Below are 12,931 nucleotides of genomic sequence, written 5' to 3'. Positions count from 1 at the left end.
AACAAATTACTTGAATTTGATTTCTTTAGGTTATGAATTAGTTCATCAATTTTAATTTCGTAGTGAATTTGTTTTATTACCTTGTAAAGCAGCTGAACTTTATTTAAATATATTAGACTTATTAAAGTAAGTTCATCCTCGTAGTCATAAATGTATTTTCTCCTCAGAGAAAGATTCAGTGGACGAACATCAACCTCCAAAGTTTGAAATAGTGAGTCTGTTTTTACATTTTACAGCCTGATTTAAAAACCATCCAAGTCTTTGAACATTATGATACAAACTGAAACAAATGGATATTATTGGTTGTAAAGTTCAGCTCTGTATATTTAACATCTGTATTTCTGGTGTTTCAAAGGAAATGTTTAATGTTAAGGGCTGTGGAAGATTTCATGTTGTGCTAAATCAGGTAGTTTTATTAAGTTTAACAGGGATTGAAGGGATCTTCTATGCTGCGTTTCTACAGCAAAACATCAAAAACAATACGCAGATAACTTCCATACATCTCTGATTAAATCCCCACAGATGATCCTTTTTATTTTTACCGTTAGATAAATGACTAATTTGTTTTTTGTCTATGACATTTTTAGATTGTAAAGGAAGATCTGGAACATATTCTTTTGCAAACATTGAAGGATTTAACACTTGAGGAGTTTGAGAAATTTAAGTGGCTGCTGCAGCTCACATACTTCCAGAGGAGTTTAAGACAAATCCAGTGGAAGGAAATGAAGTTGGCATCAACTCCAGAGAAACTGGTGCATTTGATGGTGATGAACCAGGAGCCTGTGGAGGTGACCAAAGAAGTTTTATTGGACATGAACAGGACTGATCTAGTAGAGAGGCTGTTGGGGACAGACTCAGGACTTCAAGGTTAGAGAACGAAAACAAACACTGCCACATTACACACATTTATGATTAAACATATTTCATATTTTGCATTTACAACAGAAGTAAGCTGAGATCACAAATTAATCAAGATAACAACCTGTTTTCCTATAACAGACGGTTAATTTTTTTAATCCCATAAAAGGGGCAGAGTTAGCTTCCTTTAACCTATCACAATCATCACTGCTTCTGTTGTCAGCAGACTGTCATATCAAACAAACTGAACAAAACATAATAAATACGAACAAGTTTAAGACAAATAGGCTCCCAAAGACTAAAGTTAAACAGCTGCAGGAACATGATATTATGATATACACTCACTGCTCCAGCCACAGTTATACTGTCTCCAGGCAATTTAGAGTCCCCAGTTAACCTAACAAGCATGTCTTTGGACTGTGGGAGAAATCATAGTACCTGGAGAGAACCCACACACGTACGGGGAGAACATGCACACCCCACATTGAGAGGCTCCTGTCTGCCTGATTCGATCCAGGAACCTTCTCGCTGTGAGACAGCAGCGCTCACCACTGCACCACCGTTCAGCTGTCATTGTATAACAGAACCTCGTTACTACCTTTCAATAGTATGTATGAATAGAAAATCTGTCTTTCCAAGGGCCTTTTGGGAGCGTGGAGCATGAGGACTGTGGACAAAATATGGTAATCCCATCCATCATTTCTTTGTTTGTATTTCATTGGTTTGTTTGTTGATGCATTCGTTGTTGCCAATATAAAATGATTGTCTCTCTCAGCAGGACTCTGGTCACTGGACCAAACTTGATCCTGAAGTGAAGAGTGCTGATGGAGATGAGTCTCTTACTTACAGGTACAAATATCTTCCTTAATACTGACCAACAGCATATGACAACTTTTTTTGACCAACCCCAAAAACAGTAGTTTTCTCTCTTACTCTTTTTGGGCCTGAAACGCTACAGTACAGTTTTTGTGCATGTATACAAACTCAGTGATGTCTTTCTGCATGACTTAGCCTACAGAGTGAAGCAGGACGCTTTGAATGCAGTGTCTCCAGCATTCGCTGGCTCTGTAAGGATAAGGTCAGCTTTCAGTACAAGTTTTGCTCGTGGGAGGAACCCATTGAGAGGATGGAAAGCTTGAAATACTTGCCTGCAGGTCCTCTAATGAACATCAAAGTCATTGCTGGAAAGTTAGATGCAGTGTACCTGCCACACTGGATCTGCATAGGTGAGTGGAAATATAGAAAATAATTGCACATATTACCCTTCTTTTCAACAACTTTAGATAAGTCTTAGAACTCACCAAAACATGTCTGTGGAGTTTCTTACAAAACGTTTTTTCAATCATGTTTATGAACCTCTTTCTTTCAGCCCTGCTCAGAACAGGCTGTTTCTGTGTCTGTAGCTTTAAATATGTAAATGAGCTGTGTCTGACCACGCCCCTCTGTAGAAGGGATTGGGTGGCTTCTGCAGGAAGGAGGACTCTAAATTAAAATCATTTTGAAAATAAAAAGGGACACGGCCGAGTTAGCGTCTGCTCACACAGATAACACTGCAGCTACTTTACTGACGTTTTGGCTCATTTTTAGTCATTTTAGTCAGATACAGCCGGAACACTCCGGGACTTCACCATAATGATGGCTATCCACATTGTGTCCCCACGTGCATGTGCTAGTGCACTTTACATTACCAAAGCACACCTTTTGTGCGCACCAGGACAAAGGAAGTGTATCGTGCTTTAGCATGGATTGGAGCACTCTCACGAGCGTACAGGACAGAACAAACACCTCGCTGTGGGAGTGTTACCTATAGACATAATATATGTAGACGGCTCATAGACTGACGCTGCCTATTTGAGCTGACGTATCAGCGCGGCCGCCATCTTGGATGGGTATCCAATGCACCCACTCTGCTTTCATTTCTATTGAGGAAGGTCTATCCCCAATTACAATAATCATCATAACTCCCCAAATTTCTATCGGATTTTCACACTGTTCGGTTTGTTACAAACGGCAGAAATTTAGCTATGACATAATCTTCTAATTGGTAAAATAACCCAAACAAATTTTCTATGTGAAAAGTGATCCCACATGATCTTATCAAAAATCAATACTGCACTGATTTTTGCAACCGTATACTGCACAAAATACCGGCATAGTGACTCGCTCTCCATTGATTCCTATTGACTCTGGTGCTAGCGTAGAGCGAGGAGACCCATCCAATATGGCGGTGATGTTTCGTACGTTCCAGCTCGTCATGAGGCCTCTCCGTATATTATTTCTATGGTGTTATCCCTCTGGGGGAGGGATTACTGCCCTTTGTGAGGTCATGAAAGGAAAATCTTCAAACAGCCTGTTTAAGCACACATTTTGTGAAAAGTGGAGCAGGCAAAAGACAAAGACCATGATCTTTTCTTCTTATTAAGGGTTTTGAAGACAGACTAGGGACACTTATTAGTTTTCTGGAAACATAGTGAAGTGTATTTTGCATAATATAGTATAGTATATAGTGACATTTACAATTTATGCAACTTACATTATTTTAAAAAAAATGATACAATTCTTTCTTTTCACTTATGTATGTGCTTTTATTTTGTGCAGACAGCAACACTGACCTATCAGGAGAGTTTGCAGTCCTCCACATCGATGACTGTGGTGATGTTGTGGAACAAGTGTCCGAGGTCACGCCATCCCATGTCAAGTTAGCTGAACCAGTTTTCTCACTATGGGGGGCTCTGATAAGAATTGGTTTTCCGTGGAAAACAAACTGCAGCGTGTTGATATATGAGACAAACAAAACATTCCTCACACTTCATGTTTATCTGATCCCACGTGATCCTGGTGTACAACAGGTTATTCCTTACCTTGATTTCATAAATACAAGTGACTAAAATTATAATTGCACCAAACATAATCTGATGAATACACCAATCAGCCTTTGTCACATTGTTGCAACTTTCTACTGAGGTATTAATGTGTTGGGTTTTTTTTCTACAGGACATTGACTGGAGGGAAGGAGGTTACAAAAGCAAAGTAATACGAAAACCGCCTCCAGAGAAGTCCTTGCAAATGCAGGATCGTTTCTTCTTATCAACGGATGTGAATGGTGCAGAAATTCGGCCCGAAGTATGTTTTGTGCTGCATTTAAATCTATGAACTGTGGTTCTGATCAGTTGGATACTGTTGTATAGGTCAAATTTAACAAGAATTTAAAATTAGGGTTGTCAGAAATATAATAGGCAGATAGATAGAGGAGTTTTTGGTACAAGGACCCAGCTTAATCCAACATAGTACATTTAGAGACTGTAGGTACCACGAGCAGGTGCATTCTGGGAGTGTAATGTTCACGAAGGGTAGTACGGCACTATGAGCTCTTTAAGATAAGATGGTGCGTGACCATTTAAAGCTTTAGATGTGTGAAGAAGGATTTTACATTCTATTCTAGTTTTTATAAGGAGCCAGTGCAGAGAAGCCAAAACAGGAGTTCTGTGGTCCCCTTTCCTAGTTCTCGTCAGTACACAAGCTGCAGCGTTTTGGATTAGTTGAGGAACAAATGCGTGAACTAGTTTTTCTGTATCATTTTGCGACAAGATAACACATCGATCTTATAAATACATTTTCAATTAACTTGTACTTCCAAGTAATTGTTTTAGTCTCTGACATAGGATTTATGGTTTTGCCCTTTTTGTCTTAAATTTGATTCAACCAAGCTGACATTGTGTAAAATTGCTTTAACCTCTTTATCAGTGATAAATTTAAAATGCCTTCATCTCATAAGCCTTGCTTTATTACAACTATTTGTTTGAATGGCATTTCACTACCTCGTTATTTAAATATCTGTGTACAATTTTAAAACTACCTTTTGTCTTGAGCTGATATGAGTGTATGTACAAAAGCATTTTAAATAACTGCAATCAGGATTATGTTTGGACTGTGTTTTGTTCCTAACATTTAAACATTGGGGAAGATACAGCCTATTTGTCTCTTAAATGTCAATGAATACATCACCTCATTGTTGTTATATTTATATTACATATTTTTCCCCACAGAAAGTCACGCTCAAATATGAATCGAGTGATCAACAGCACTTTGAAGTATGTATTAGAAATCCAGACAGAGAATTCACCCTCATGCTAACTCAAGAAAAGGAGAGTACACCAGTTTGGAGCCACACAATTCGAAAAGGTTTGAACACACTAAAACAGTTTTTTAACTTTCTAGAATTATTACTGAAGCAGAGTAGGTGTCTGCTTTTAAACAAAGCAGCAAATCAAAAATAAATTCTTCATCTAAGAATTTTACTTTTCAGATGACTCCCAAAGCATTGTCCTTGCTCAAGGTAAGCCATGTTTAGTAATCATTCTTTTAGAGTTTGGAAGAACAATTCTATCATACTGTCGGCATCACTGTTGGAGACAAGAGGATGAAAATAGGGGAAATTATTATTATTAGTTTCAGGGAATACAAAGTCTGCCTGTGACCTGGGTGTCATGATTAACCTGAGTCGTGTCGATTTTCCCTGTACAACATCAGGAAGATCAGATCTTACCTGTCAGAGCATGGTACACAGCTCCTCTTGTGATATCATGCATCAGCTATTGCAAATCCTGACTGGCAGGTCTTCTTTATGCACTACCCCTGCAGATTATTCAAACCAAGTTTGAGTTAAACTAAGCTCTGCCGATGAAAGGCGTCTGATCCAAACTTCCCAACAGGGTCCAAAGACACCAACTAGAGTGAACTTCCAAACTCCATTTGACCTACAGAGACCCTTTGCACCTCAAAGAAAAAGCTAAAGACCCAGGTCTTTCATAAATACTGTACATACCATAGTGATACTGATGATGATGTTGTTTGATAATGACATCATTTAAGGATGGTTTTGATGTTGACTGGAATTTTCAAGAACAGCCGTCCACGATGTGCTTTGTCTCTGTGCGCTCCCTGTCAGCACCTGTGTGTCCGATCGGCCTTAAAGCTGTGTGTTTGCACTTACTGATGTTGTTTCCTCTTTTCTAGACCCTTACTTGTTGTACTAACTCTGTGTTTGTTGCTGGAGATAAAATCGTCTAATGAATTAATTGTAGAATGGTAAAATAGATCTCCAGCAAGACGATGACATTTTGACTTTTCAACAGTGAGAAACCATTGACATTTTTTTTCTCACGCCACGTTGACCTTGAACCATAGATAATAATAATAATAATAATAATAATGCATTTTATTTATAGAGCGCTTTTCAAAACCTCAAAGACACTTCACATGTTAAAAACAAATACAAGCATATAGGATAATTCAAACAAGGAAAACAGAACAAACAGTTAGACAATAGACAACAGACAAGATTGTCTATTACAAAGATTAACCACCAGGAGATTTCCCCCATCCCAAGCAGAAGCTTTCACTTCCTCCTTAAAAACGGTGTATTTGTTGTTGTTTTTTTTCCTGTAAAGAATTACGTGTGATAGTTGTGGTCAAATGTTGTGGTCCAATGTGTATTCCCTCCTATATTTCCATTGATTCAGTCTAAATGATCTTGGTAGTGATGGTTCTACTTCCAGTTTAATCTCTTTATTTTCTTCTGATGCAAACCCTGACTCTCAAAAAGTGGCTGCACAAACAAGGATTATGAATACAGAAATACACTAATTCCCAGTGGAAGCACTCATATAGTGATTTTATCTGACATATATTTTAATTAAATCTTAATTATGTTTAAAAAAGACTCTTGCTTTGAGTATTTCGAATCCTGTGAACATCTGGAACTTTAAAAATCCACCTATTGAGACTGAGATATGTACCTTCAAACTGACAAACATTTGGTAGATACTTTAGTTCAGTGAAGGTGGCAGGCTGCTCCATGTACAGAGGATACAGTCCTCGAGAAATTGACTAAAGGTGCAACTCTAGATGCGGGTCGAATGCACATTTTATGTGTCACCTGTCAATACAGTCAAAACAAAGACACAACTTTGACAACACTTACATTGGTAATTCAAAAATGAAAACCATCACTTTGCCATAAAAAGTTCATTCAAGTAAAAGCTCTTTATTTGGTCCTGGGGGTCCACCATGAAGAGACGGGACTCTCCACAGGCGTCTCCTACAGGCAGCTCGCTGATAGGTTGACCGACTTTGTAAAAAATAAATCTGACGACAGTAAATGCACCTCTTCCCAGTATTCGGTTATTTGGCCCATAAAAACAAGTGTAAAGTAATATTTTCTTGAATTTTCAGGAACACATCTTACTATGTGTCACAATAAGAAGTGTAAAATATTCTTTCTTGGACCTTGATGTGAATTCAAGATTATTGATAAACATTGCCTGAGCGCAATTTGAGTTCAACAAATAAAAGTAGCTCTCAGATGAAGGAAGGTTGGAGACCCCTGCTCTGCAGCATCATCTGTGTTTGAGGAACAGATTTACAGACCTCACAGTTATGCTTGTTTTGTTTCCATCACATGCTAACACGGTGTCCTTCTTTTATTGCAGTTAAAGTGATAGCTGCACTTGACTCAAAAGCCGGGACCAGCGACAGTGAGTTGTTTTCCTGTTTTCAGTTTGTCATGGTGGAAGAAAAAGTCTAAACCAAATCCAATCCTTTTCTTCATTCTTTTTGTTTTTAGCTGCAAGACCCTCAGGCGGAGCAACTGGTGCAGATACCACATCAGGCGGTAGGAGGACATGTATCTCTCTTTGACTGTAAAGGTCACTTTGTAATTTCTGAACATTTCCGATCTAAACAGAGTTCAGGCTCAAGAAACATACTAATAATGAGTATAAAGGAATATTTTTACATGTTCAGAAGATATACCTTTATGCATTATTTTCATGGGTTAGATGATAATATTTACACCTCTATGATGTAAGAAGAGTTTGCTTCGGCTAGGATAGCAGCAGGTATAAACTTTCATGTCCCCACCCTTTGATTTGGGCTCAACCATGGGGAATTTGGATTGGGCCAGGTTGGTGTTTTGTGGTAAAAAGTGCACATTATTAGAAGGGCCCAACCGATGTGTAATTTTTGGGGTCGATATCGTTATTAGGGAGAGAAAAAAATCCAATACCAAGACAGATTTCCTTGGGTGAAAGAGAACTGCTTCTATATAACAATGATACTTACACTATCTGACTGGTTAATAAATGTAGTGATATGGGTGCATAACAGATATAAAATGAGTTATAAATTTTAACTTTGTTATCTTCACAAGCAAAGCAAAACTTTATAACAAGTCCAAACAATAACTTTGATTGTTTTTCATCTCATTCATTCACTTCAGTGAGAATAATCCAGTATATCTTCATCCAGTCTCTTAGTCTTGTCCACATTAGTCATTAATTACCTGTTTATTTTTAGTTCATTGTTATTTAATGTTAAATTGTACACAGAGAGCACAGGCTACCAAAAATAAATTCCTTTTTTGTTAAACATACCTGGCCAATGAAACTGATTCTGATTCTATCTTGGGCTTCAACAAGGACATTTAAATCTGGCTCTGTGAATGACAGCTGAGAGGTGCTCTTCACTGATAGACGATCTGTGTTTGGATTTGTTGAACTTCATCACTGAGAATGTTTGTGCACAAAGAGGACAAGCATCTTCTGAAAATTATTATAGTCATAGTCCATCAGCTGAAGCTCCAAGTTTGCAGGGATGTCCTCAACCCGCCCCCTCACAGTGCGTCAGGAGAGTGGCACGTAGTCAAGTGCTCCTTTTTTCCGTCAGTGCAAAAGAGTCCAATTAACACACCTTAATAAAGTCTCCGTCAAAAAAGGCCTGACCGTTTCCGGCGACTCGTCCTGACGGCTGCATCTCTGGCTGTGTAACGTTTTGTAAAAACCCCTTGTTGGGTTTGCAGCTTTGCTAGCAACGTAGTTTACCTTCACTCGCACGCGCACTGCGTCCGTCCATACGGAAGTGATACAAACGTAGCGCCTTTCAAAATAAAAGCGTTGTATTGCATGCACGGCTTAAATATACAGTATTGATTTATGATTGGCATCGCGTGGGCCAGACAGGGATGCACAACGGGCCAGGTGTGGCCCGCGGGCCGTAGTTTGCCCATGTCTGTCATAAGCCACCCTGTAGAAATAATCTACATTTTCAAGATCACCATTACACTCAGCTTTAGATTGGTATTCTTTGAAATAATCTGGGGCATTCCTCTGCCTTGTAGGATATCTTCTTTCCCCATGTTCTCTCTGAACACTGTCTGCTTGAGTCAGACCAATTTCTTTACTCTCCTCTACTTTTACATCCTGTACACCTGGTTCTCTCTTTTCCAGGTCCTGGTTTAATACCTTTGGTGGTGTAACTTCATCATGACAGTCTATGTCGTTCCCTATGTCACTCTCTGTCTGAGTCTGATTGTCTGCACTGCCCTTAGTGATGAATTTCACCAGCCTATGTTTGAGGACTTTTCCTGATATTACACATTGTATGCTGGACTATATTTGTCATAGCCTACAAATATGCCCTTTTCGCATCTCGAGTCTAGCTTCTTCTTTTCCTGCTTGTAAACATAGCACTCAGAGCCAGAGCGTTTTCCCTGTGAAGACAAAGTAAGGTGTCTGCTCTAGCCGCCTACTGTAACACCTGTTGCGTATTTGAGCTGCTGTCTGTACAGCGTAAGTCCATAAAAGCTTTGGGAGGTTGCTCTCCAATAGCATGCAACGCGACATCTCAGATAAGGTTCTCCAACCTCTTTCCGCGGTTCTGTTCTGATGAGGCGAGTAGGGTGCACTTGTTTCGTGCCTTATCCCATTCCGCCTAAGTAGAGACTGGAATTCTTGCCCGGTAAACTCGGTACCGTTATCTGACTGAATGCATTTGATTTTTCCAAATGGAGCTACATCTGCAATGAATTTCTCTGTAGCTTTTGTCGTGTCATTCTTTGCTTTGATAAAGTATGGAAAAACCATCCCACTGTAATCATCAGTGAATGCAATTGCATACCTATGCCCATCTTTACCTACTGCTTCTATTGGACCGCATAAATCTGTGTGCACTAGCTCAAGTGTGGTTGTAGCCTTGGCGTCTGCCTGCCTGTTTCGGCCCTGTGTGCAAATTTCACAGTTGTGATTGGACTTGTAATTTTTCCCAGTAATTGACATCCCTTTTACCACATTTTCTAGTTTTGCAACATCATCGAAATTACAATGACCAAGTATCCTATGCCAAGTATGCATATCATGGCAAACATGCACTTCATCAACATTCTCATCATTTACTGTGCTAAGGTAATACAGCTTACCCAACACATCCATCTCGAACTTGGTGCCATCCTTGTGCACCGGCCAGTCCTCACCATCCTTGAAACGCACTTCTGCTCCGTTTGCTGTGGCTGCTTTGACTGAAAAGATGTTCTGTGGAAATGATGGGATGTAAAGTGCTTGTTTGAGCGTTGCCTTCACTTTTCGTCCCTTACTGTCCAGCAAGTAGACGTTTGCATCTTTTGAACTCTGTGGCGTCGTTTATCATGTGTGATGTGGCGCCACAGTCCACCATTAGGCCTTTCTTGTTTCTTTGCACTGTGTGACAGTCATTCATTTTGAAACAAAACAATGTAGATTCTCCATCCATCTCATCAGCTCGCTTGGCGTGGTAATGGCCGCGCCCTCGACCTCGACCTCTTTGTGGTGTGTCCCGCCGACGATCCTCTCTCCTCTTTTGGGTGTCGTCTGGACATGCCCTCGCCATGTGTCCCATTTTACAGCACGTGTAACATTCGACATTAGCTAGGTCCATTTTCTTTCCTCGTCCTCTCCCGCGTGGTCTCGCTGCCCCAATCATCATCATAATGTTATCTTCCTCATTCGACTCACTTCTTCCATTTTTCTCAGTATTTTCAAAACTTCTTAGTTTAGTTTTAAACTCACCGAAAGTCACAACGTCATTTGTCTGTGATGTGCACAACGAACGGCGTGTATGAATCGGGTAGCCCCTTTACTACCATGGCTATCTGTAGCCCATCACTGATTTGCTCTTCCGCTCTTCTTAACGATGTGAAAATAGTCTCTGCCCTAATAATATAGTCAGTGACTGTTTCATTGCTAGCCTTGTACAGCGAGGAAAGTTCACAATAAAGACTCACAACATGTGGTTTGTCCTTTCCAGCGTAGTGTTCGCGAAGGATCTCCAATGCTCGTTATTGTGACTTGATTTCGCTGAAACTGAAAAGAAAAGAAACCTAAGCCACAGTGAGGAGCTGCTACCGGGATATTCGTAACTGACACGTCGTCCTTCGGCTGCTCCACGTTGTAAATCAAACATCTGCGGACTTGTTCAAGATGTGTTTATTTACTACCACCAATAAAGCCACTGTTTACACGCACTTCCATAACTAACTTGTTGAAACAAACAAAAGAAAGGTTCAATTATTAGCCTCTAAACGGCGGTCAAAAACTGTGTGCTTCTCCTGGGTAAGCAGCACACCTGAGGAACAATTACCTCTTCTTCTACTTATCCCCTTTCCTGCTGTCCAATACGCCACCTACTGTGGCAATCGGGAAATGACCTGAACACACAGTACAAAATGGCTCTAACACTCGTCTTCCATCTTGTTTAGCATCCCTCATCACTAATGACAAACTTTTTTTGTCCAGGCATTGCACCAGCTCTGCATATGCCTCTCCATTCTTTTTTTCATCCTCCTCTCTTTTACCTCCTCGGTAAAAGTAGAAACCAAGACGTTTGTGATGTCTAAGAAGTCTTTTCCCTCCACTTGACTGCACCGGACGCGCGGCTCCTCCCTGCGATCCAACAGCTTGCTGCAAAACTTTTTAAAGTTAGATTCTGACAGATTCTCCAGCATGTCTGCTAAAGCAGCTTTCTTGGTTTCGGGGGGCATTTTTCACTAAGAGGTCCCCCCACGTCTCCTGTGGCCTACTGATTGTCAACAACTAGTCTACTTCTGTCCGGAACAGATCTGTTCTCTCTATACGTCAATCGTAAACATCTGGGAGGAAATGGTGCCTTCAAGTGCTGTAGAAAATGTGAGGATCATTTCAATAGAAGGGATGAAATGAATCGATTTAAGTAATCAGTGTAAGAATTAGGAAAAACAAATGTATTACGGTTGATAAAGAAAATAGCTTGTACAAAACAATTATTCAATTAATCTATAAGGATTTTTTTCAACTGAGAAGCTTGAAAAACTTGCTTTATTTTAATTGTTTTTACACATTCACATCTTATTTAAAATTTACACTTTTGTTTTCATTATTTGACGTGACGTGTCTCTACTAGGTCTACTTATGACACAGAGGGATGTCTTCAGTGGTCACGCGGTCGGACTCGTCACACCTCAGCGCTGCGGACCGAGCAGGCAGATGGCGCCCACCACTATCAAACTGGCTATATTGAAGGCTTTGGAGGATCTGAGTGAAGAGGATTATCGGAAGTTTTGTTACCAGCTGAGGGACCGCAGAGAGGAGCCTCGGGTCAGCCGCAGAGCTGTGGAGGAGAAGAGACCATGGGATGTGGCAGACGTTTTGGTTTCAACGTTCACAGAGTCCAAAGCTCTGCAGGTGACTCTGGATTTACTGAGGCAGATCAACCTGAACGAGGAAGCAGCCACACTGGGTGTGTTTACAAACCTGTTGTCTACATGCATGGTCTTTTTTTTTTTAAGAAGTACGCAAAGTGTGGTTAAACACCATGGTCATTCAAAAATGAAAACCATCAAGTTGCCATAAAAAGGTCATTCAAGTAAAAGCTCTTTATTCGGTCCTGGGGGTCCACCATGAAGAGACGGGATTCTCCACAGGGGTCTCCTACAGGCAGCTTGCTGATAGGTTGACCGACTGTGTAAAAAATAAATCCGACTACAGTAAATGCACCTCTTCCCAGTATTCGGTTATTTGGCCCATAAAAAACAAGTGTAAAAGTAATATTTTCTTGAATTTTCAGGAACACATCTTACTATGTGTCACAATAAGAAGTGTAAAATCTTCTTTCTTGGACCTTGATGTGAATTCAAGATTATTGATAAGCATTGCCTGAGCGCAATTTGAGTTCAACAAATAAAAGTAGCTCTTGGCCAATTTTTTCAAAATCGCTCTCAGATGAAGGA

The 12,931-nt window shown here is 40.1% G+C and overlaps 2 protein-coding genes across 4 annotated transcripts in view; both read left to right on the top strand.

Annotated features, from left to right (window-relative positions):
- The window catches only part of LOC306824660 (uncharacterized protein), a 106,790-nt gene that overhangs the window by 68,304 nt on the left and 25,555 nt on the right, over positions 1 to 12,931 (top strand). The window contains exons 45-55 of the mRNA XM_079344864.1: positions 168 to 211; positions 588 to 867; positions 1,498 to 1,541; positions 1,634 to 1,707; positions 1,870 to 2,084; positions 3,457 to 3,707; positions 3,853 to 3,981; positions 4,905 to 5,040; positions 5,165 to 5,194; positions 7,350 to 7,394; positions 7,484 to 7,531. Of these exons, the coding sequence (XP_079200990.1) occupies positions 168 to 211; positions 588 to 867; positions 1,498 to 1,541; positions 1,634 to 1,707; positions 1,870 to 2,084; positions 3,457 to 3,707; positions 3,853 to 3,981; positions 4,905 to 5,040; positions 5,165 to 5,194; positions 7,350 to 7,394; positions 7,484 to 7,531 (1,296 nt within the window). The remainder of the gene's footprint in view (positions 1 to 167; positions 212 to 587; positions 868 to 1,497; positions 1,542 to 1,633; positions 1,708 to 1,869; positions 2,085 to 3,456; positions 3,708 to 3,852; positions 3,982 to 4,904; positions 5,041 to 5,164; positions 5,195 to 7,349; positions 7,395 to 7,483; positions 7,532 to 12,931) is intronic.
- Positions 1 to 12,931, top strand: part of LOC306824669 (apoptosis-associated speck-like protein containing a CARD) — a 30,256-nt gene that overhangs the window by 14,805 nt on the left and 2,520 nt on the right. The window contains exon 1 of one of the 3 annotated variants that reach the window (XM_079344886.1): positions 10,301 to 12,441. The exons of 1 other annotated variant lie outside the window; for it this stretch is intronic. In XM_079344886.1, coding sequence (XP_079201012.1) covers positions 12,114 to 12,441 — 328 coding nt within the window. In that variant the 5' untranslated portion in view covers positions 10,301 to 12,113. Of the gene's footprint in view, positions 1 to 10,300; positions 12,442 to 12,931 lie in introns of those variants that run through there. One more of the 3 variants, XM_079344885.1, reaches the window with a different exon arrangement.

The sequence above is a fragment of the Symphodus melops genome, assembly GCF_947650265.1.
Source record: "Symphodus melops genome assembly, chromosome: 5".
Lineage (NCBI taxonomy): Eukaryota > Metazoa > Chordata > Actinopteri > Labriformes > Labridae > Symphodus > Symphodus melops.
This window is presented reverse-complemented; position numbering and strand designations above follow the sequence as displayed.